Below are 25,444 nucleotides of genomic sequence, written 5' to 3' on the forward strand. Positions count from 1 at the left end.
ACCGGCCCCCTTCAGCAGTTTAACACAAATACTATCCGTATATTTGTCCTAATGGAAGCAGAAAGTGCAATTTAAAGGGATAAAATGCCATTTTATTTCAATTATAACGCTATTATATCGATGGAAAACGGTAAAAAAGTGTGTTTAATATAAGCACTTTGCTTCTGCCTGTGCCTTTTCAGTCACTATTTTGTCGATAATGTTTGTTTTGATAGTGCTTGTAGTGTGATGTGACTGAATAAAGAATTTCAAACAAACAATAATTGGAATAAAACGGCATTTTATCCCTTTAAATTTCACTTTCTGCTGCTATTACTACAACTATACTGACTTTTTAGTGTTTTATTGTTGAACTTCCGGTCCTGAAGGGTTTCCTGCCACCACTTTGACAGGCCGGAGACACAAGCCGCGTGTTGACAGACGGCAGCCAATCAGGAGGCGGCTGGTCCGTGACGTTGACCAATCAGGGGCCGGAGGGGGCGTGGCCTCAGGACAGGTATGAACCCGCTCACCCGGAGCTGCAGGTTTATTTTTATTTTATGGGAGGGTTATTTTTAATTTCTCCTTTCTTTTTTTGGTATATTGTTGAGACTGATATATTAATTTATAAGCGGGTATATTTATATCAGTGTATATAGGTGTGAGGATGTGTTATTGATATTTATATATTGATCTTTGTTTTTTTGTATAGAAATTAATTTAGATCATAATGAAATATAGTATAGGGGGTAGGATTTAATACGTTTTTACTTCTTCCTAATCCTTTTTATTTCGAGCATGTTAATTATGGTGGATGCATGTTTTTTATATTTATATTTTTGTTTTGTTTTCTTATTTTACAGTTATTTATTATTGATTATTATTTTTTTGTTTTGTATTCACTGCTGTACGACGGAGTATTAGGGCCAAACTAAGACAAAAAAAAAAATGGAAATTACGAGAATAAAGTCATAATAATATGAGAATAAAGTCGTAAAATTACGAGAATAAAGTCGTAATATTAAATATATTATAAATATATAAATATAACTTCACAAGATGGTCAATATTCCTCATTTTAACACACTCTTCCTGTTAGAGTTCTCATAAATTATATTCTAATAATATTACAACTTTATTCTCATAATATTACGATTTTATTCTCATAATATTACGACTTTATTTTCATAATATTACGATTTTATTCTCATAAATTACGACCTTATTCTCGTAATATTACGATTTTATTCTCATAAATTACGACTTTATTCTCGTTATTTTACGACTTTATTCTTGCAACATTATGACTTTATTCTGATAATTTTACGACTTTATTCTCATTATATTATGACTTTATTCTTGTAATTTCCTATATATTTCTTTGTCTTAGTTTGGCCCTAATACTCCGTCGTACTACTGTTTCATGTTCGAAATAAAATTTCAATTCAATCCAGTTTTATTCGTATCAAAGGTTCATTATTAATATACATTCCATACAACATACATTTGTAATTGATAATTCCGATAATTGAGGTTGATAAAGGGAACCTCCCCCATCGGTCCTCAAATTCAATTCAATTCAATTTTATTTATATAGCGTCCAGTGATTCCCAACCTGTGGGCCGCGAAGGTATTGCAAGTGGACCGCCAAATCATTTCCAAAAAAGTATGATTTTTGTGGGGAGGGGGGAATATAATTATATACAAATATACACAATAATGTTTTAAATGTTAAAACTCAGTCAGGCCAGCACGCAGCTCCCGAAGCTCCGGCCTGCAAACATGCACAAAAGAGAAAAAAGGGGGGCCAGTACAAGAAACTACAGGAACGATGGACAAAAACGATAGCTATGAGATACTTATAATAAATAAAAATGGAAATGGAGAAGAGAGGAAGGGTTCTTATTTATAGGGAACCAGGATTATAGTTGATTAAACTGCAGTTTAAGTGCTGATCATCCCACTTTAATAGCATTTATGATGATGTTTCACCACCTGGTTGAGGACACCTAGCGTTAGCTTCCAGCAGCATAAACAGCATCATAAGAGGACGACCGTAACCATGGAAACATGGATGTTAACTAAGAAAGATTTCAAGAATCAGCAGCTTTAGAGTCATTTCTCTGTAATTAAGCTACAAAGGTGCACAACTACCTGTCCGTCAGGCCACGCCCCTGCTGACACCCAGTTGACTTATTTCTCCTTTATTTCTCCAGAGTCAAGACAAAATCTCACTTTCTTCTTCTTCTTCTTCTTCTCAGTTTTAGGGCGATCTCCTCTGGCTCCGACATAACTCTGGTTTTCCTCTCTCTCCATCTCCATTGTAGGTGTTTTATGTGGTAAACTATCCACATAAACAAGTGCTTCATTATGAAAATGACTTTGCATCAACGTATTAGTGTGATATAAATGTAAATGTACTTTATTTCTATAGCCCTTTACAGCCACCTCTAGGTGAACCAAAGTTCTTTACAGAATAAAACATACAGCGATTGAAAAGGCTCGGTCCCCCCAGCACTTGAACTTTGACCTGGGAACTTCCAACTACAGTTGAGGATCTCAGCCCTGCCAGGCTCACACTACGATAAAAGCTCAGATGAACAGGGGGGGGGCAAGGCCATTGAAGGCTTTAAAAACAAACATTAAAAGTTTAAATTCAATTCTTAAATGGACAGGAAGCCAGTGGAGTGAATAGAGGACCGGAGTAACCGGAGTAACCGGAGTTACCGGAGTGACCGGAGTGACCAGAGTACGTCTTTTAGTGTTAGCTAACAGACGGGCAGCTGCATTCTGCACTAGTTGAAGGTTAATAGAGGACTTGTATGGGCTCAAATTAAAGCCATAAATATTTTGTATCTGTAAATAAACTTTGTACTTGTAGAAATATTTTGTGCATGGTCAAAACATATTTGTACTTGCAAAAAATATTTGTACTTGCAAAAAATATTTGTACTGTAATATTTTGTGCATCTGTAAAACCTTTTTGTAGCTGTGGAATTGATTCGTCTGTGAGCAACATTGGATATACAAAGCTACAAACTTTTTTTACAAAATCTACAAACTTTTTTTACAACTACGAATTATGGCGAATTATGGCAGTGTTTTGACGTGCCAAAACTAAGAGCCAATCAGCGAACTTTGGCACGGGTTTCAAAGCGTTGTAGAGCCAATCAGATCATTGCATCGCCTACTGACGTCGCCGCCATATTGGATGTTCAAGACTGTAAACTAATACAAGTAAATGGACTTATTTTCATAAAGCACCTTTCTACTAATAAATGTACGTTTTACGTCTCATTTATTCATTCACACACGCACTAATATACTTGGAAACAGTTAGAAACCAAATATAATATATTTAATTTTCTCAGATGGTAAAAATAAGAACTTTATTGATCCCACATAGGAGTAATTCATGTTATATCAGCTATAGAGAACAAGGTAGTGCCGAAAAACAATATTATATTTGGTACAAATATTTTTTGCACAGGCACAAAATATTTCTACAAGTACAAAGTTTATTTACAGATACAAAATATTTATGGCTTTAATTTGAGCCCATAGACTTGGAGACGCCAACATATAGAACATTACAATAGTCTAATCTGGAGCTGATTAGAGCGGGAATAGCTTTCTCCAGGTTGTGACGATTTAAAAAAGATTTCACTTTGGCTAGGAGGCGTAACTGATAAAAACTTGTCCTAACAACGTTATCAACTTGTCTGTCAAATATCTGTCAAACTATCAAAAATCCCACCCAGATTTCTGACATAAGGACTGAAAGAAGAGGACAAAGTCGTCAAATTCCGACTGGAATCCCAGAACCAGAACTCATTGTCTTCGTCTCTGAATGAGAGTTAAAGGAGCTGAAGTTTCTCCAGCGTGAGGCAGTTCTGTGTTCTGTCTCGTCTCCACCCACGTCTCCCTCGGGTGCCCCACCCGTCCCCATGGTCTCATTCTTCTGCATTCATGAGCTCATGAACACGTTTACAATCACGTTTGAGTCATAAACGTCTCCTGAATTCACACCAGACCTTCAACTGCCAGGATCTCCGTCTTTCTGTCTCAAACAGAAACATCTCAGCTGAACACGGTCCGTTATTCTGGGTTAGGGTTAGGACGGGGGGCGGTAACCATAAATGTTTTAGATCCATATTGGACCAAAAACACAAAAAACAAATATGTCTGGAGCCGCAAAGAATGAAAAGTCTTGTATCAGAATTAGAATGAAGAAACACATGCTGCATGTTTCTATATTAGTTAGAACTGGGGGAGATTTATTCATTATGCACTTCGAGAAAAAAGTCAAAATGTCGAGAAAAAAGTCGAAATGTCGAGATTAAAAATGTAAGGAAAAAGGAAGAAAAAAGAGAAAAAAGGGAAAAAAGAGAAAAAATAAAAAGGAAAAAAAGAAAAAAAGAAATAAAAGAAAAAAAGAGAAAAAAAAGGAAAAAAGGAAGAAAAAAAGAAATTTCGAGAAAAAAGTTGAAATGTCGAAAAAAAGTCGAAATGTCGAGATTAAAAAGGAAAGGAAAAAGGGAGAAAAAGAGAAAAAAAAGAAAAAAAGAAGAAAAAAGAAAAAAACGGAAAAAATAAATAAAAGAAAAAGAAAAGAGAAAAAAAGGAAAAAAAGAAGAAAAAAAGGTCAAAGATTTTTGAAAAAGCTCCAGGAGAAAAAAGTTGAAAGGTCAAGAAAAAAGTCGAAATGTCGAGATTAAAAATGTAAGGAAAAAGGAAGAAAAAAAGAGAAAAAAGGGAAAAAAGATAAAAAGGAACAAAGAAGAAAAAAAGAAATAAAAAGAAAAAAAAGAGGGAAAAAAGGGAAAAAAAGAAGAAAAAAAAGAAAAAAGAAAAAAAAGAAATTTCGAGAAAAAAAATCGAAATGTCGAGAAAAAAGTCAAAATGTCGAGACTAAAAAGGACTGGAAAAAGGAAGAAAAGAAAAAAACGAAAAAAAGAAATAAAAGAAAAGAGAAAAAAGGGAAAAAAAGAAGAAAAACAAATTAGAAAATAAAGGAAAAAAGAGAAAAAAAGGTTAAAAAAAGAAAAGAAAAAAGAGAAAAAAAGGTCAAACATTGTTTAAAAAGCTCCAGGAGCCACCAGGGCGGCGCTAAAGAGCTGCGGGTTTCCGAGCCCCGGGTTAGAAAGACACGTAAAGCCGGCCGGCAGTTTGCAAAGATAATAAAATGCTGGAACACAAAAGGTCAGACGGGTCGTCTGTTCCCGCTGCAACATCTGTTGTGTTTAATTCTGAACGTGTTCTGGTCCCCGAGCTGGACACTGTTATCCTAGGTAATTATTATTCATTTACATTTGTTAACGGCTCCCTGCAGAGATAAGTGTTATGGTTACTGTTATGGTTGAACGCTAAGGTCAAGATTAACCTGCAGAAGAAGAAGACTTGTAGAAGAGAAGTAGGAAAAAAAGAAAAAAAGAGAAAAAAAAGAAAAAACTGAAGAAAAAAAGAAAGAAAAAAAGGAAGGAAAAAGGGAATAAAAGAGAAAAAAGGACAAGCAAGAAGAAAAAAAGGGAAAAAAGGAAAAAAAAGGAAAAAAGGGAAAAAAGGAAAAAAAAGGAAAAAAGGAAGAAAAAAGCAAGAAAAAAAAGGAAAAAAAAGGTAAAACATTTTAGAAAAAGCTCCAGGAGCCACCAGGGCGGCGCTAAAGAGGAAAAAAAAGAAAAAAAGAAAAAAAGAGAAAAATGAGAAAAAATAAGAGAAAAAGAAAAAGAAAAAAAAGAAGAAAAAAGGGACAAAAAGAAAAAAAGAAGAAAAAAAAGGAAAAAAGGAAAAAGAGAAAAAAGGACAAACAAGAAGAAAAAAAGGGGATAAAAGAAAAAAGGAAGAAAAAAAGAAAAAAAAAAGGAAAGAAAAGTCAAACATTTTTGAAAAAGCTCCAGGAGCCACTTGGGCGGCGCTAAAGAGGAAAAAAAGAAGAAAAAAAGAGACAAAAAGAAAAAAAGAAGAAAAAAAGAGACAAAAAGAAAAAAAGAAGAAAAAAAAGAAAAAAGGAAAAAAGGAAAAAAAGAGAAGAGAAAAAATAAGAGAAAAAGAAAAAGAAATAAATAAGAAAAAAAGAATGAAAAAAAGGAAGGAAAAAAAGAAAGAGAAAAAAAGGACAAACAAGAAAAAAAGGGGAAAAAAGAAAAAAGGAGAAAAAGGAGAAAAAAGAAGAAAAAAAGAAAAAGAAAAAAAAGAAGAAAAAAGGGGGGGAAAAGAAAAAACAGAAGAAAAAAGAAAGAAAAAAAGGAAGGAAAAAAAGAAATAAAAGACAAACAAGAAGAAAAAAGGGAAAAAAGGAAAAAAAGAAAAAAGCAAGAAAAAAAGGAAAAAAAAGGTCAAACATTTTAGAAAAAGCTCCAGGAGCCACTAGGGCGGCGCTAAAGAGGAAACAAAGAAGAAAAAAAGAGACAAAAAGAAAAAAAGAAGAAAAAAAATAAAAAAAGGAAAAAAGGAAAAAAGATTTAAAAAAAAGGAAAAAAAGAGAAGAGAAAAAATAAGAGAAAAAGAAAAAGAAAAAAAGGGACAAAAAGAAAAAAAGAAGAAAAAAAGAATGAAAAAAAGGAAGGAAAAAAAGAAAGAGAAAAAAAGAACAAACAAGAAGAAAAAATGGGGAAAAAAGAAAAAGAAAAGAAAAAAAGAAAAAAAAGAAGAAAAAAAGAAAATGAAAAAAAAGAAAAAAAAAGAAAGAAAAAGGGAAGGAAAAAAAGAAATAAAAGACAAACAAGAAGAAAAAAGGGAAAAAAGGAAAAAAAGAAAAAAAAGGTCAAACATTTTAGAAAAAGCTCCAGGAGCCACCAGGGCGGCGCTAAAGAGGAAAATAAAAAAAGGAAAAAAAGAAGAAAAAAAGGAAAAAAAGAGAAAAAAGAACAGAAAAAGAAAAGAGAAAAAAGGGCTAAAAAGAGAAAAAAGAAGAGAAAAAGAAAAAGAAAAAAGGGGAAAAAAATAAAACAAAAATGACAAACAAGAAGAAAAAAGGGGAAAAAAGGAAGAAAGAAAAAAGGGAAGAAAAAAGGAAGAAAAAAAGAAAAAAATAAGAAAAAAAGGAAAAAAAGGTCCAACATTTTTGAAAAAGTTCCAGGAGCCACTAGGGCGGCGCTAAAGAGCCACGATTTGCCGACCCCCGTACTAGTGGAAAAGCACCATTAGAGGAAGGCATACATTACAAAAGAGATGTATCCGTTTCATACATGTTTTAAACCGCCCTCTTCTCATTCCTTTCTCACAGCTGTTGGCCTTTTTGGTTTCTGCCTTTACAGATTATTCTTAAATCCCCTCCCTCTATCCTGCTCCACAGCTGCTGACCTTTTCTTATAAAGAATATCATGTTTGAATTTTTCCATGTGTGGCGACGTCATCTTATTTGTCTCCATGGATGTGAAACGATGACCCAACAAAGATCACGTTAAACCAGTGAACACGGTGTGGATCACGACGAGTGAACGTAAATATAACATATTTAAATCTGTGATATTAACAATTAAAAATGAAGTTTGTTGCTTTACGTGAAAACATCTAGTTTTGAACTTTATCTGCATTTGTTCAAAAAATAAGACATTGAGCATGTTTTCCTTAACAAGCAGTATTTATATAATTAATCCCAGTAATCTTTTCATTTACACACAAACAACATATTTACTTTTCCTTTAACAATTGTAATCTATCGGGCCGATTGACAAACGTTTAGATGAAACATGTTTTATTTGTTTAAGTAGAAACTACAGTAAAAATATCTTGCTTGATCTACTTTAAAAAATTTAAGGCGACTTTTTCGCATGAGATTTCTATGTAGATCAAGAAACTAGTCTTTTTATGAACTACTTCATTTTTAGTATGCACAAAATTCATTAATCGTTCATTCATTCATTCATTCATTAATTAATCCATTCATTCATTCAAATCCTGTTGTTGTTCATTCATTAAAGTCAACTTAATTTTTTTTTCTTTTTAATTTTTTTTCCTTATTTTCCTTTTTTTTCTCTTTTTTCCTTTTTTGTTTTTTTTCTTATTTTTATCCTCTTTTTTTCTTTTCTTTTCTTTTTAAAGTCAACTTAATGTTTTTTTTTTGTTTTTTTTCTTCCTTTTTTTTCTCTTTTTTTCCTTTTTTAGTTTTTTTTCTTCTTTTTTATTCCTTTTTTCCTTTTTTTCCTTTTTTTCTTTCCTTTTCTTTTCTTTTTAAAGTCAACTTATTTATTTTCTTTTTAAAACATTTTTCTTCCTTTTTTTCCTTTCTCTTTTTTCTTTTTTTAGTTTTTTTCTTATTTTTTATTCCTTTTTTCTTTTTTTCTTTTTCCTTTGTATCCTCTTTTTTTCTTCTTTTCCTTTTTTTCTTTTCTTTTCTTTTTAAAGTCAACTTAATTTTTTTATTTTTTAAATTTGTTTTCCTCCTTTTTTCTTTTTTTCTCTTTTTTTCTTTTTTGTTTTTTTCTTCTTTTTTATTCCTTTTTCAATTTCTTTTCTTTTTTCATTTTTATTCTCTTTTTTGTCTTTTTTTTCTTTTCTTTTCTTTTTAAAGTCAACTTAATTTTGATAAATAAAGTAAACTTAACACAATTAAGTTGACTGTACAGTACTTGCAAAATATATTATTTACATACAAAAAATTAAGCAGTTTATACAAAGACTAGTCTTTCTGGATCTACATAATAATCTCATGCAAAAAGTTGACTTACTGTATTCTTTTGAAGTAGATCAAGCACAATATTTGTACCAGGTTAGACTGGACGACTGTAGCTCATATAAGATTAAAAGTGACTTCATTAAGGAAACAAGACTTTAACGCTGTCTCTTCCTGCACGTCCTGAGTGACACGTTAAAGATTAAAGGAGGTTTGATGGACAGAAAGTTAAACATCATTGATTTCTACAGAGCAGATAATTAGCTGCACTCCCTCCATCGTTGGGAGGAGGAAATAAAACTCAGATCGGTGTTAAAGCATCAGATATTCTTAGTGCAGGAGATAACCAGAACAATCGTTCAGTTTGAGATACAAGCATGAAATTTGGTACACACATTAGCCAAAGACATTCCAAAAATAATTGGACGTGGAGCCATCGTGAATTTTCAACATGGCGCCCATGGCAGCCATTTTTCAAAATGGCCGCCAGAAACAAGTGTTTTCTAATGAGTGATTAGTTGAAATGAGTTGCCAGTTTGCCCTGGATCTTTTTTTCTATTTTTTTCCTTCATCTTTTTCCTTCATCTTTTTTTCCTCTTTGTTCCTCCTTTTTTCATCTCTTTTCCCTCTTTTTTCTCTTTTTTTTCCATATTTTTTCCTCTTTTTTTCTCATTTTTTCCCTCTTCTTTTTCCTCTTCTTTTTCCTCTTTTTTTCTCCTTTTTCATCTTTCATCTTTTTGTCCCTCTTTTTTTCCTCTTTTTCCTTGGCTCCACGTCCATATCTTTTGGGGATAGAGAAAAAAAGAGGAAAAAAAAGGATGAAAAAAATATGGAAAAAATAGTAAAAAAAAGAGAAAGAAAGAGGAGAAAAAGTTGAAAAAGAATAGGAAAAAAATATGGCAAAAAGAGGAAAAAAGGAGCAAAAGATGAAAAAAGAGAAGCTGAAAAAAAGAGGAAAAAAAGATGAAAAAATAGGAAAAAAGATGAAAAAATATGGAAAAAATAGGAAAAAAAAGAGAAAGAAAGAGGAAAAAAAGTTGAAAAAGAATAGGAAAAAAATATGGCAAAAAGAGGAAAAAAAGAGAAAAAAAGGAGCAAAAGATGAAAAAAGAGAAGCTGAAAAAAGAGGAAAAAAAGATGAAAAAATAGGAAAAAAGATGAAAAAATATGGAAAAAATAGGAAAAAAAAGAGAAAGAAAGAGGAAAAAAAGTTGAAAAAGAATAGGAAAAAAATATGGCAAAAAGAGGAAAAAAGGAGCAAAAGATGAAAAAAGAGAAGCTGAAAAAAAGAGGAAAAAAAAGATGAAAAAATAGGAAAAAAATATGGCGAAAAAAAGAGAAAAAAAGGAGAAAAAGAGGAAAAAAGAGAAGATGAAAAAAGGAGAAAAAAAGAGGAAAAAAGAGAAGATGAAAAAAGAGAGAAAAATAGGAAAAAAAGAGAAAGAAAGAGGAAAAAAAGATGGAAAAAAGAGAAGCTGAAAAAAAGAGAAAAAAGATGAAAAAAAGAGGAGTGTAGACTCGTTAGAAAACAGTTGTGTCCATGTTGAAAATTCCCGATGGCTCCACGTCCAGATCTTTTGGGGAAACCTTTGGCTATTTGTACCAAATTTCATGCTTGTATCACAAACTGAACCATTCCTACACATTTTAGAGATAAACAGCTGGACTATGTGTAAATCAAACTCAGAACGGTGTTAAAGCATCAGATATTCTGTAAAACAGCAGCAGCAGGAAGTCTGGCTGAGCTTCTCGTTGCAGCGGGAGGACGAGTCTCCTCAGCTCCTCAATACAAATGTCAAATAACAAGTGAATCTGCTGCAGCCGCTCATACAGGAAGCTCTCAGAGGAGATTAAGACAAAGTGCAGTTGCTCAGATTTCTTTTTATCCACCTTTCTGTTTCTGGTTCAGACCGAGAGCGGGATGAACGCAGAGCTTGCAGGAGGTTCTGGTCAGCGGCTGCAGAAGTTACTAGACCCCGGCTGTTCATATTTTTTCCTCTTTTTTTCCTCTTTTTTCCTTTTTTTCTTCTTTTTTTCCTCTTTTTTATTTTTTTTAAATATTTTTTCCTCTTTTTATCTTTTTTTCTCTTTTTTTTCCTATTTTTTCTCTTCTCTTTTTTCTCTCTTTTTCCCTTCTTTCCTCTTTTTTTCCTCTTTTTTCTTCTTTTTTCCCTTTTTTTTTCTCTTTTTTAAATATTTTTTCCCCTTTTTTTCCTCCAAAATCCACCAGGACAGGAAAGGTGAAGGCAACCGGGTTTTTCCCCTCTTTTTTCCCTTTTTTTTCTTCTATTTTTTCATATTTTTTCCTCTTTGTTCCTCCTTTTTTCCTCTTTTTTCTCTTTTTTCAATCTTTTTTCTCCTTTTTCCTATTTTTTTCTCTTTTTTCCCTTTTTTCCTCTTTTTTTCTCTTTCTTTCATCTTTTTTTCCTCTTTGTTCCTCATCATTTTTTCCTCTCTCTTTTTTTAATATTTTTTCTCTTTTTTTCCTATTTTTTCTCTTTCTTTCTCTTTTTTCTCTCTTCTCTTTTTTCCCTTTTTTCCTCTTTTTTAAATATTTTTTCCCCTTTTTTTCCTCCAAAATTCACCAGGACAGGAAAGGTGAAGCAGCCGGGTTGTCCCTTATTTATTTTCCAGGGAGTTGGCGACACTACGTCCGTCAGAGCAGCACCGATGTCGGACGCCTCCCTCCCCTCTCTCTCCTCCCTCCCCTCTCCTCCTTCTCCTCCTCCGTCTCGTCTCCCTCCCTCTCTCCCCTCCCTCCCTCCCCTCCTCCTTCTCCTCCTCCGTCTCGTCTCCCTCCCTCTCTCTCCTCCCTCCCCTCCTTTTCCTTCTCCTCCTTCGTCTCGTCTCCTCCCTCTCTCTCCGTCCAGCCGTCTGTCAGGAGGAGACGAGCAGAGACTGAGAGTAAGTGATGACAAGTTACATAATGATCCCCGACTAAACATAGCCGAGCCTGCGGCGCCGGCTGAACCGCCGCTACACCAACGTATCCTCCTTCCATGAAGCTGCTGTGATACGTCAACGTCGCCGCCATATTGGATGTGGCAAGACTGCGCTGGAAACTAAACCTTCACGACCCTAACCCTTCTTTTCCTCTTTTTCCCTTTTTTCCTCTTTTCTCTCTTTTTTTCTCTTTTTAAATATTTTTTCCTCTTTTTTTCATATTTTCTCTTTTTTCATCTTTTTTTTTCCTATTTTTTATATTTTTTAAAATCTTTTTTTCCTCTTTTCTAATATTTTTTCCTCTTTTCTCCCCTTTTCCTCTATTCTCTCTTTTTTTCTCTGTGTTTTCCCCTTTTTTCTCTTTTGTTCCTCCCTTTTTCATCTTTTTTCTCTTTTTTCATTTATTTTCCATTTTTCCCTATTTTTTCCTCTTTTTTCATATTTTCTTCCTCTTTCTCTTTTTAAATCTCTTCTCCTCCTTTTTTCTTTTTTGTTCCTCTTTGTTCCTGCTTTTTCTTTCTTTTTTCCTCTTTTTTTCCTCTTTTTTCCTGTTTTTTCCTCTTTTTTTCCTAATTTTTCTCTTTTTTCATCCTTTTTCCTCTTTTTTCCTTTTTTTATCTTTTTGTAAAAAACTTTTTCCTCTTTTCTCCCTTTTTCCTCTTTTCTCTGTTTGTTTCTCTGTTTTTTCCTCTTTTTTCTTTTTTGTTCCTCCTTTTTTCATATTTTTTCCATTTTTTTCTCTTTTTTTCATTTATTTTCATATTTTTTTCCTATTTTTTCCTTTTTCATATTTTTTTCCTCTTTTTTTCTCTTTTCTAATCTTTTTTCCTCCCTTTTCCTCCTTTTTTCTTCTTTTTTCATTTTTGTTCCTCTTTTTTATCTTTTTTCCTCTTTTTTTCTCTATTTTAATCTTTTTTTCCCCTTTTTTTCCTCTTTGTTCCTTCTTTTTTCCTCTTTTTCTCTCTTTTCCCTTTTTTTCCTCTTTGTTCCTTCTTTTTTCCTCTTTTTTTCTCTTTTTCTAATCTTTTTTCCTCCTTTTTTCTTATTTTTTCATATTTTTTCCTCTTTTATCTCTTTTCCCTTTTTTTCTCTCTTTTAATCTTTTTTCCTATTTTTCCTCTTTTTTCCTCTTTTCTCCTATTTTTCTTTTTTTCCTCTTTTTTCCCTCTTTGTTCCACCTTTTTTTCCTCTTTTTTTCCTCTTTGTTCCACCTTTTTTTCCTCTTTTTTCCTGTTTTTTCCTCTTTTTTTCCTAATTTTTCTCTTTTTTCATCCTTTTTCCTCTTTTTTCCTTTTTTTATCTTTTTGTAAAAAACTTTTTCCTCTTTTCTCCCTTTTTCCTCTTTTCTCTGTTTTTTTCTCTGTTTTTTCCTCTTTTTTATCTTTTTTCCTCTTTTTTTCTCTATTTTAATCTTTTTTTCCCCTTTTTTTCCTCTTTGTTCCTTCTTTTTTCCTCCTATTTTAATCTTTTTTCCCCTTTTTTTCCTCTTTGTTCCTTCTTTTTTCCTCTTTTTCTCTCTTTTCCCTTTTTTTCCTCTTTGTTCCTTCTTTTTTCCTCTTTTTCTAATCTTTTTTCCTCCTTTTTTCTTATTTTTTCATATTTTTTCCTCTTTTATCTCTTTTCCCTTTTTTTCTCTCTTTTAATCTTTTTTCCTATTTTTCCTCTTTTTTCCTCTTTTCTCCTATTTTTCTTTTTTTCCTCTTTTTTCCCTCTTTGTTCCACCTTTTTTTCCTCTTTTTTTCCTCTTTGTTCCACCTTTTTTCCTCTTTTTTCTTCTTTTTTCCTATTTTTTTCCTATTTTTTCAAATTTTTTCTCTTTTTTCATAATCTTTTTTCCTATTTTTCCTCTTTTTTCCTCTTTTCTCCTATTTTTCTTTTTTTCCTCTTTTTTCCCTCTTTGTTCCACCTTTTTTTCCTCTTTTTTTCCTCTTTGTTCCACCTTTTTTCCTCTTTTTTCTTCTTTTTTCCTATTTTTTTCCTATTTTTCAAATTTTTTCTCTTTTTTCATAATCTTTTTTCCTATTTTTCCTCTTTTTTCCTCTTTTCTCCTATTTTTCTTTTTTTCCTCTTTTTTCCCTCTTTGTTCCACCTTTTTTCCTCTTTTTTCTTCTTTTTTCCTATTTTTTTCCTATTTTTTCAAATTTTTTCTCTTTTTCTAATCTTTTTTCCTCCTTTTTTCTTATTTTTTCATATTTTTTCCTCTTTTATCTCTTTTCCCTTTTTTTCTCTCTTTTAATCTTTTTTCCTATTTTTCCTCTTTTTTCCTCTTTTCTCCTATTTTTCTTTTTTTCCTCTTTTTTCCCTCTTTGTTCCACCTTTTTTTCCTCTTTTTTCCCTCTGTGTTCCTCCTTTTTTTCTCTTTTTTCATCTTTTTTTCATTTTTTTCCTATTTTTTCTCTTTTTTTATAATCTTTTTTCCTCTTTTTTTCTTCTTTTTTCCTCTTTTTTCCACTTGAGGGCGCTGTGGATCTTTCTCCCGCCCCGCCGGTACAGCGTCGCCCTCCTGTTGAATCCCCGTCTGCTCCGGAGGTTTAAATTAAACATTAAAAAGTGAGTGAAATGAGAAGAGGGGAGACTGTGATGACAGGAACAGAGGGAGGAAAAGAAGAGAGACTTTCTATCCATGAAACATCTACTTTCTTTCTTTTTTCTGTGGAGAATGTGACATAATCCAGTGGGCGGATGATTCACGGCTCACGAGGGACGGACGTCGACGGAGATGAATATTCCATTTACTGACATTACCCATGGTGCATTGCAAACACGCCGGCGTCTCCGGAGGCCGGTTTTTGAAACCGTTACCGGCTCAGCATCCCAGAACAAAACCAGCCCTGCATTATGTTTGTTCTGATCAGCTGAACATAAAGCTGCAGCGGTGAGAGCCCCCCGGGGTATTTATAACAGACAAGTACAGAGATCAGCAACCCGCAGCTCTTTAGCGCCGCCCTGGTGGCTCCTGGAGCTTTTTCAAAAATGTTTGACCTTTCTTTCTTCTTTCTTTTTATTTTTTTTCCTTTTTTTCTTCTTTTTCCTTTTTTCTCCTTTTTTCTTCTTTTTTTTTCCTTTTTCTTCTTTTTTTCTTCTTTTTTCTCCTTTTTTCCTCCCTTTTTCATCTTTTTCCTCTTTTCCTCTTTTTTCCCTTTTGTTTCTCTTTTTTAATATTTTTTCCTCTTTTTTTTCCTATTTTTTCTTCCTTTTTTCCTCTTTTCTCATTTTTTTATCCTTTTTCCTCGGTTTTTCCTCATTTTTTCCCTTTTTTCTCTCTTTTTTTATTTTTTTTTCCTCTTTTTTTGTCTTTTTTTCCTTTTTTCCTATTTTTCTTCCCCTTTTCTCTTTTTTCCCTTTTGTTTCTCTTTTTTTCTTTTTTTATTCTTTTTTTTTAATAATTTTTCCTTTTTTTCCTCTTTTTTCTTCTTTTTTCATCTTTTTTCAACTTTTTTTCCTCTTTTTTCCTCTTTTTTAAAAATATTTTTTCCTCTTTTTTAAATATTTCTTCCTATTTTTCCTCTTTTTTCCCTTAGTCTTATCCAAGCTCCACCTGAAGTGTATCAATAGTGGGGGAGGCAACCCCGCCACCTGCGAGACCAGACGCACCTTCAATAAATGGCCTATTTTAAAACCCTCTTCATATATAAGGCACATGGAATATCTGGTAAAATACTGTACTATAGTGACTGGGGTTGAGTTACGTATCTACCTGATGGAGCTGCTACAGGGAATGCTACAAAATCCTACAGCAAATTAAAATAAAAACGTACTGTGGCGGAGACCTGCCATTGCTGAAAATAAAAGTAACGCTGCAAACAGAAACAAACGCCGCTGCAAATGAAATAAACCCTGCAAATTAAAGAAACGCTGCAAATAAAATAAAAAAGCCACAAAGGAAGTGATTTACCGGGGACTATTTCACTTATTTTCTCGTTCGTTGTTCTTCTTATTCCTCGCTCTTCTTATTTCTTCCTTTCCACTTACGTCCTCTTCGTCTTCTTCTCCTCTCACATAAAAAACACCGGTGCATCAGCAACAATAGTCCCCAGTTATTCACTTCCGTTGTGGCTTTTTTATTTGCGTCGTTTTTTTTTTATTTGCTGCAGCGTTTCTTTATATTTGCAGCATTTCTTTTATTTGCAGCAGCGTTTATTATTTTATTTGCAGCTGCGTTTATTATTTTGTTTGCAGCGGCGTTTATTATTTTATTTGCAGCGGCGTTTATTATTTTATTTGCAGCGGCGTTTATTATTTTATTTGCAACGGCGTTTATTATTTTATTTGCAGCTGCGTTTATTATTTTATTTGCAGCTGCGTTTATTATTTTATTTGCAACGGCGTTTATTATTTTATTTGCAGCGGCGTTTATTATTTTATTTGCAACGGCGTTTATTATTTTATTTGCAACGGCATTTATTATTTTATTTGCAGCGGCGTTTATTATTTTATTTGCAGCAGCGTTTATTATTTTATTTGCAACAGCGTTTATTATTTTATTTGCAGCGGCATTTATTATTTTATTTGCAACAGCGTTTATTATTTTATTTGCAACGGCATTTATTATTTTATTTGCAGCAGGATTTCTTTATATTTGCTGCGTTTCTTTTATTTGCAGCTGCGTTTTTTTTTATTTGCAGCGTTTCTTTTTATTTGCAGCGTTTCTTTAATTTTCAGCAATGGCGGGTCTCGGCCACCGTACAGATGGATAATGGCACCAAACAAGCTGCAAACCCGAGCCAAACCTCAGAAAAGCTCAGTTCTGGTCCAGTTTCCACCACAGTCAGGAACCAACAGACTATTTTTAATCTCTCCTGCCAATTTGCAGCTTTCTCCGGGCGATTAGCACCACAATAACTATGCTAATTGTTTAATAAGTGCACTCTGCTCGGCATCAAAGGGGAGATTTTTGCATAACATTTTCCCGCGAGTTCAAAGCGGCGGTTACGCCGAACAAACGGCCCGACTGCTTTGAATGCACAAACGGAGCGGAGTTAGAAGACGGACACGCGACTGCATAATTAAAACAAGGTTATCAAAGTTGAGCCGAATCACTTTGTCTTACGTTTGCTATAAATACCTAAAAGCTGCTCGTGAGCTCCGTTCCCCGGCCTGAAAGATCTTAATTTGGTGCCGGTGTCGAGAGCTTAGAAGAATGTAATGTGATTTCATTTATTCACTTTCTTCTTGACACAAAAACCCCTGGATATACAACGAGAAAATCACTTTTCCTTTCCGTGTCCTTAAAAGATTTTTTAATTCCGAGGGTAAAATTGTAGCCGAGGTTGATTGAGTTGCCTCTTTAATTTCTCCTTGAAGTTCCTGAGAAGTGTTTCCTAGGAGGTGTTCCGTTCTGCCATACCTGTGACATCTCTGGGGGGATTCTGGGTGTGACAGACACTCGGCTAAGGAAGCAGAAAACCCTCGGAGGTCTGAGTTGACTGGCAGTTCGTCCACAAGGTCATGAGAAGTGGCTCCGAGCCAGTGCATTAATCCTCTCTCTGACATTCTGACACGTCTGCCCCTCAAACAGACGTAAGAAGCACAAATGGAGCTGCTGATCGTGTGTGGCTAACCAGTAACCACACATCAGGGTGAACGTACAGATCCTCGGCTGGCAGCTCCACGGGCCCGTGAGCCGCTCCCAACTGACGGGTTTGGTTTAAATAATGGAAAGACGTGAATGAGCAGAGAAGGAGCAACAGCAGGTTTTAGTAGCTATTCGCTTCACTTGCACTAGTAACTCATCCATATTCTTACCTGAACAAAATACTTAAGTGTCATCTGCAAACATAATAAACTTCAATTTGGTTAATATTGAAAAAATTGAGCAACAGCCGGACTTTCAAAGTAAAACAGGAAGTAGAAGGGTTGACACCAGACACCAGAGAACTTTGACAAGAAATGAAATCTGAAATGAAAACACAAACGTTTGAGCAGCGATTAGCGCTTAGCGATTAGCGTCTCGGATTTATAGAGACATAACATCATACTAGTCTGTTATCATCTGTTTGTCTTTTATTGTGACGAATCAAAGCAGAAGTTCACATACTTTCTCCTCCTCTTTTCATCCAACAGTAATCCCGAGGGCTGTTTTTGTTTTGGGATGCTGAGCTGGTAAAGGCAGCATTTCAAAAAAGGAAAAAAAGAGGAAAAAAGAAAGAACAAAGAGGAAAAAAAGAGAAAAAAATGGAAAAGAGAGAAAAAAAGGAAAAAATATTCTAAAAATGAGAGAAAAAAGGGAAAAAAACGAGGAAAAACAGAGGAAAAAAGATTAAAAAAGAGAATAGAGGAAAAGAGGAAAAAATAGGAAAAAAGAAAAAAAGACGAAAAAAAAGAGGAAAAATTATTAAAAAAGGAAGAAAAAATAGGAAAAAAGAAAAAAAGAGGAAAAATTATTAAAAAAGAGAAACAAAAGGAAAAAAAGAGGAAAAATTATTAAAAAAGAGAAACAAAAGGGAAAAAAGAGGGAAAAAAGAGGAAAAAAGGAGGAACAAAGAGGAAAAGAGATGAAAAAAAGAGAAAAAAGAGGAAAAAATGAGGAAAAAAGGGGAAAAAAGGAGAAAAAAGAAAAAAAAAAAAAAAAAAATAAGAAGAAAAAAAAAAAAGAGAAAAGAGGAAAAAAGCTAAAGAGCCCTGTACTTGTCTGTTATCATCTGTTTGTCTTTTATTGTGACGAATCAAAGCAGAAGTTCACATACTTTCTCCTCCTTTCATCCAACAGTAATCCCGACCGACTACAACCAGCATTTACACCCGGCCGCCCCGGGGGGCTCTCACCGCTGGAGCTTCATGTTCAGCTGATTAGCCCAAACATAATGCAAGGCTGGTTTTGTTTTGGGATGCTGAGCTGGTAACGGCAGCGTTTCAAAAAAGGAAAAAAAGAGGAAAAAAGATGAAAAAATATTTTAAAAAAGAGGAAAAAAATGGAACAAAGGGTAAAAAGAGGGAAAAATATGAAAAAAGGGAAAAGAGAGAAAAAAAGAGGAAAAATCAGGAAAAAAAGAGAAAAAAAGACACATTTAGGCACACATACATATACACGCTCATACACACACACACACACACACACACACACACACACACACACACACAGTCATATACATACATGCACACACACACATAGACATACACACTGGCTTGTTCATCTGCATGCTGGCTCTGTATTTTTTGGGGTTAGTTAGCGGTAGCGGTAGCTTAGCTCAGACTGTGATTTGGGTCGATTGCTGCTTGTGTTTTGGTCGGTTCCGTGTTGTTTTTGTCGGTTTTGTGTTTCGTTTGTGGTTTTTGTTGCAGATTTCCAGTGCTTGACGTGTGTTTCCGTGTGTTCCTGCTTCCTGGATTTGCAGTGGATGTCACCACCACCCCATCCCCCCCCCCCCCAAAAAAAATGAAAAAAATCACTGGGTTTGTGTATGTGTATATTTATGTATGTGTACGCAGAGCCGTCTGGGAGATTTGCGAGGCCCTGTGCGAAATGGGTTGGGGGGGGGGGGGGAGGCCCTCGCGCGAAATTTTGGGGTTTTTTGGGTCGGATCGGGTGTCTATATGCGCAATTTTAACTCTCCAATTAGCAAAATACTGGATACCTTCCCCTGCCTCATCATCATTTGGCTTGCCTCGACGGGGGGCCCCACGGCTGCTTGAGACCCGGTCAGATCGGTGATTTTTCTAACAAATTTATCAAACAAGCCTTTCAGAGAGGCATTAAACTCTTCAATTTTCTTTAGTTTTTTTCTTTTTTCATCCCCTGATGGAAATTTCCTGATTCTGTCTCGTTCTCTCGACATTGTGTGACAGTTTGTTCCAACTCCACCGTCTGGATCAGAGCAGCTTGTGTCTGCGCTTGGTCTGATCAGTTGTATTGAACAACAGAAACGCGCATCTTTGCACATATATTTTATTGATATGCACAGACTAGTACACATTTAGGTCTGTAATGGAATGTGACTGTTGATATTTATAAGGGAAAAAACGAAAGAAAAAAAACGAAAAAAAAAAAAAAATATATATTTTTTTTTCAAAAACGGCCCATAGCGCAAGGCCCCGTGCGGTCGCACGGTTCGCACACCCCTTGCGGCGGCTCTGTGTGTACGCATATGTATGCGTATATATATGTATGTATATATTAAATATAGTAATAATGCACATATATATATGCCTTTGGTTTTTACCTGCATGGTATCAATCATTAATATGTGCAGACAAGGTTATAAAAAAAAAATAAATAAAAAATAAAAAAGAATGTGCGCCTTATGGTGCAGAAAATATAAGTCTCCAATGTTTCGCCGGAAGCTGACAGAACAGAGTTGTGTTGCCTGGGTTTTAATCTGTCTGGTTTTTGGGGGGTTTAGTTCATCTGGACCACTTTACCTTGTCTGTTTTTTATTTTATTGCGGTTAACAGACAAGTTGGGCGAATCTCAACGCTCACACTGAAGCCTGGACTTGTGTCGGTGGCCCACGTTGATGCAGCATCCATTTAAAAATGAAAACTTGAACTACACCTGAACTTCCACAAATGTTGGGATGCTGTGCAAAAATTCAAAGCAGAAAACAAGGATTTGTAAATCTGCTACTGATGTTGTTGCACACGATGCTTTGTTTTTCCCTGCGTGGTCTCATTTCTCATTTCTGCAGGATGATGTCAGATCAGTGTTTGAAGCTCCTGCTCTTCAGATCTGCTGCTAACGATGTTTGGCAGAGCGGAGTCAGACACGAATGTCAACATTTAATAACAAGCTGCAGGCCTGAGTTCAGCAGAACGACAAAGCTTCCTCTGGAAGTAACTTTGTCATACTAGGAGGAAAATAAAAGACCAAGTCATGTGACCTGGTAATGAAACAACCCTTTTGTAAAAGAAAAAGCCTGATTTCTGCGTGAAAGCTAAGCCGTCGGGTTTCCAACGACACCGTAGCTGAAGCTCAACCTTAATTAAAAATAAATAAATTCAAGGTTCATTCAATATATTTGGGGTTCATTCAATATATTCAAGGTTCATTCAATATATTCAGAGTTTCATTCAATATATTCAAGGTTCATTCAAAATATTCAGAGTTTCATTCAATATATTCAAGGTTCATTCAATATATTCTGAGTTTCATTCAATGTATTCAAGGTTCATTCAATATATTCAAGGTTCATTCAATATATTCGGAGTTTCATTCAATATATTCGGAGTTTCATTCAATATATTCAAGGTTCATTCAATATATTCAAGGTTCATTCAATATATTCGGAGTTTCATTCAATATATTCGGAGTTTCATTCAATATATTCAAGGTTCATTCAATATATTCTGAGTTTCATTCAATATATTCAAGGTTCATTCAATATATTCAGGCTTTCATTCAATATATTCAAGGTTCATTCAATATATTCGGAGTTTCATTCAATATATTCAAGGTTCATTCAATATATTCAGGCTTTCATTCAATATATTCAAGGTTCATTCAATATATTCGGAGTTTCATTCAATATATTCAAGGTTAATTCAAAATATTCGGGGTTTCATTCAATATATTCAGAGTTTCATTCAATATATTCAAGGTTAATTCAAAATATTCAGGGTTTCATTCAATATATTCGGGGTTTCATTCAATATATTCGGGGTTCATTCAATATATTCAAGGTTCATTCAATATATTCAAGGTTAATTCAATATATTTGCAGTTTCATTCAATATATTTGCAGTTTCATTCAATATATTTGAAGTTTCATGCAATATATTCAAGGTTCATTCAATATATTTGGAGTTTCATTCAATATATTCGGGGTTTCATTCAATATATTCAAGGTTCATTCAATATATTCAAGGTTCATTCAATATATTTGGAGTTTCATTCAATATATTCGGGGTTTCATTCAATATATTCAAGGTTCCTTCAATATATTCAAGGTTCATTCAATATATTCGGGGTTTCATTCAATATATTTAGAGTTTCATGCAATATATTCAAGGTTCATTCAATATATTCTGGAGTTTCATTCAATATATTCAGAGTTTCATTCATTATATTCAACGTTCATTCAATATATTCGGAGTTTCATTCAATATATTCAAGGTTCATTCAATATATTCAACGTTCATTCAAAATATTCAGGGCTCATTCAATATATTCGGAGTTTCATTCAATATATTTAAGGTTCATTCAAAATATTCAGAGTTTCATTCAATATATTCAAGGTTAATTCAAAATATTCGGGGTTTCATTCAATATATTTAGGGTTTCATTCAATATATTCAAGGTTAATTCAATATATTGGGAGTTTCATTCAAAATATTCAAGGTTCATTCAAAATATTCAGAGTTTCTTCAATTTAGTCAAGGTTCATTCAATATATTTGGGGTTCACTCAATATATTCGGGGTTTCATTCAATATATTCAAGGTTCCTTCACAATATTTGTGGTTTCATTCAATATATTCAAGGTTCATTCAATATATTCGGAGTTTCATTCAATATATTCAAATATTATTTTCCTGAACGGCATGCCATAATGCTCAATATTATAAATTAGACGATCCAGTGTTTTAACAACAAAACTTCGACCTGCAGGAATTATTTCTTTTGCTGAGATGCTTTTGCTTTTGTCGTTACCAATAAGAAGGTTTTTTTCCGCCTTAAATGTTGTTGCCACGGTTTATTTTGACAGTTTTCTTTAGAGGAAAACGTCCAGTTCTGAGAGGAAGAAGTTGTTTCTCTGCTCGGACTCGTCCTCGTCCTCGCCGGAGCGGCGTGAGCTAGAAATCACAAACGCTGCCCGTGCGTGATTGCTTACTCTCCAATGTGCTGCATGGACAGTTCTGTTGTTATTTCTTCTCTTCTTGCAGATTTACGGAGCGCGTCCAGACGCGTCCAGGACTCTGAGTCCAGTTTCCAGTCATGAATGATGTAAAGCTCACGCAGCCGGTAATTCTGGGGAAAACAGTCTTGCAAATGTCCGACGTCCAGGTGGAGACGACCCACAAATCTGGGTTTTATGGATAATCGCTCAACAAGATCTAGTTTCCTGCTGGACTCAGGTCAGATTTAAGGTCTGAGTGTCGGAGTGAGACGGAAAAGCAAAGAAACGTTGACCTGGACCTGAAGCTCAGGGTTTACGTCAATCCCTCTCCACTGCAGTCTGGTTGTTCTTGTCGGATATTTTTACATTTTGCTTTAGTGGCTCCTGGAGCTTTGTCAAAAATGTTTGACCTTTTTTTTCAGTTTTTCTATTTTTTTTTCTCCTTTTTTCTTTTTTTTTACTTCTTTTTTTAAATTTTTTTTCTTCTTTTTTCTTTTTTTTACTCCTTTTTTTCGTTTTTTCTTCATTTTTTCCTTTTTTCTCTTTTTCCTTCCTTTTTCCTTTCCTTTTTAATCTAGACATTTTGACTTTTTTCTCGACATTTTGACTTTTTTCTCTACATTTCGACTTTTTTCTCGACATTTCGACTTTTTTCTCGACATTTCGACTTTTTTCTCACAATCTTTACTTTTTTCTCGACATTTTGACTTTTTTATCGAAATCTTGACTTTTTTCTCAACATTTCGACTTTTTTCTCTCAACATTTTGAATTTTTTCTCGACATTTTGACTTTTTTCTTTACATTTTGACTTTTTTTCCCGAAATATTGACTTTTTTCTCAACATTTTGACTTTTTTCTCTCAACATTTTGACTTTTTTCTCGACATTTTGACTTTTTTCTCGACATTTTGACTTTTTTATCGAAATTTTGACTTTTTTCTCGACATTTCGACTTTTTTCTCGACATTTTGCCATTTGCCTTATTTATAAGGCTTATACAAGACTTTTTCAATTTTTTTTGTCTTGTTTCTCTTTTTTTCTTCTTTTTTCTTTTTCTTCTTTGTTTTTCCTTCTTTTTCTCCTTTTTTCTCTTTTTTCTTCCTCTTTCCTTTTTTAATCTCGACATTTCAACTTTTTTCTCGACATTTTGACTTATTTTGCCTTTTTTTCGACATTTTGACTTTTTTTCTCAACATTTTGACTTTTTCCTCGACATTTCACCACTTGCCTTATTTCTAAGGCTTATACGAGACTTTTCATCAGTCTTAGTCCTGTTTCAATCGACATGTTATTTTTTTGTCATATTTAGTCAAACTCTTTTTTCTCGAAATTTTGACTTTTTTCTCAACATTTTGACTTTTTTTCTCGACATTTCGACTTTTTTCTCGACATTTTGACTTTTTTCTTGACATTTCGACTTTTTTCTTGAAATTTAGACTTTTTTCTCGAAATTTAGACTTTTTTCTCGACATTTCGACTTTTTTCTTGAAATTTTGACTTTTTTTCTCGACATTTTGACTTTTTTTCTCGACATTTCGACTTTTTTCTCGAAGTTTTGACTTTTTTCTCAAAATTTCAACTTTTTTCTCAAAATTTCAACTTTTTTCTCGAAATTTCAACTTTTTTCTCAACATTTCGACTTTTTCTCGACATTTTGACTTTTTTCTGAAAATCTTGACTTTTTCCTCGACATTTCACCACTTGCCTTATTTCTAAGGCTTATACAAGACTTTTCATCAGTCTTAGTGCTGTTTCAATCGCCGTTTTTATCTCTCATCCTTTTTTTATTTAGTCTCATTTTAGTCGACTAAAAGTCGAGCATTTTTTTTTTCTTTGTCTTAGTCCATGAAACCGTGAATTTATTTGTTTAGTTTTAGTCAACAAAAACTATTGGCATTTTAGTCTAATTTTAGTCTGACAATTATTTTAGACATTTATTTATAAATCGAAAAATATTTTCCATCGCATTTTCTCTCATCCTTTTGATAAAAATGTCAATTTTAAGAAATACAGGACTGTCTCAGAAAATTAGAATATTGTGATAAAGTCAGTTATTTTCTGTAATGCAAAAAGATTCATTACAAATCAACTGAAATATTGCAAGCCTTTTATTATTTTAATATTGCTGATCATGGTTTACAGCTTAAGAAAACTCAAATATCCTATCTCAAAAAATTAGAATATTCTGGGAATCTTAATCTTAAACTGTAAACCATAATCAGCAATATTAAAATAATAAAAGGCTTGCAATATTTCAGTTGATTTGTAATGAATCCAGAATGTATGACATTTTTGTTTTTTTAATTGCATTACAGAAAATAAAGAACTTTATCACAATATTCTAATTTTCTGAGACAGTCCTACATCTAGAAAGGGAACATGGATTGACATGGATTTGCACATTTATTTGGATGACAAATTCAGACACATTGATGGTTGCGTTAAAATAAATTTACATCTGCGATGAAAATAAAATAAAGTGCCTAATGGGCTCGTTCACATTCAAGAAAATGGATCTGAGGTCAGTGAAAATAAGAAAATAAAAACGAACTCCCATGGAGTCTCCTGAGTACGACGGAGTATTAGGCCAAACTAAGACAGAAAAAACATAGGAAATTATGAGAATAAAGTCATAATATTACGAGAATAAAGTCGTAAAATAACGAGAATAAAGTCGTAATATTATGAGAATAAAGTCGTAATATTATGAGAATAAAGTCGTAATATTATGAGAATAAAGTCGTAATATTATGAGAATAAAGTCGTAATTTTATGAGAATAAAGTCGTAATATTACGAGAATAAAGTCGTAATAATATGAGAATAAAGTCGTTATATTACGAGAATAAAGTCGTAATTTTATGAGAATAAAGTCGTAATATTATGAGAATAAAGTCGTAACATTATGAGAATAAAGTCGTAATTTTATGAGAATAAAGTCGTAATATTATGAGAATAAAGTCGTAATTTTATGAGAATAAAGTCGTAATTTTATGAGAATAAAGTCGTAATTTTACGAGAATAAAGTCGTAAAATTACGAGAATAAAGTTGTAATATTATGAGAATAAAGTCGTAATTTTATGAGAATAAAGTCGTAATATTATGAGAATAAAGTCGTAATATTATGAGAATAAAGT

At 33.4% G+C, this 25,444-nt stretch overlaps 2 protein-coding genes across 2 annotated transcripts in view; both read left to right on the forward strand.

The window, feature by feature from the left end:
- Window positions 1-120: 120 nt before the first annotated feature.
- LOC133425118 (uncharacterized) lies at window positions 121-6,733 on the forward strand (the record flags this gene model as incomplete). Its single annotated transcript, XM_061715798.1, has 5 exons — window positions 121-130; window positions 369-496; window positions 5,386-5,595; window positions 5,900-6,107; window positions 6,510-6,733. Coding segments are annotated over exons 1-5 (780 nt in total), but the record flags the coding sequence as incomplete, so codon positions are not given.
- An 18,129-nt stretch (window positions 6,734-24,862) lies between these two features.
- Window positions 24,863-25,444, forward strand: part of LOC133425119 (interleukin-6 receptor subunit beta-like) — a 27,886-nt gene continuing 27,304 nt past the window's right edge. The window contains exon 1 of the mRNA XM_061715799.1: window positions 24,863-24,886. Coding sequence (XP_061571783.1) covers window positions 24,863-24,886 — 24 coding nt within the window. The remainder of the gene's footprint in view (window positions 24,887-25,444) is intronic.

This window comes from Cololabis saira, chromosome 24 (genome assembly GCF_033807715.1).
Source record: "Cololabis saira isolate AMF1-May2022 chromosome 24, fColSai1.1, whole genome shotgun sequence".
Lineage (NCBI taxonomy): Eukaryota > Metazoa > Chordata > Actinopteri > Beloniformes > Belonidae > Cololabis > Cololabis saira.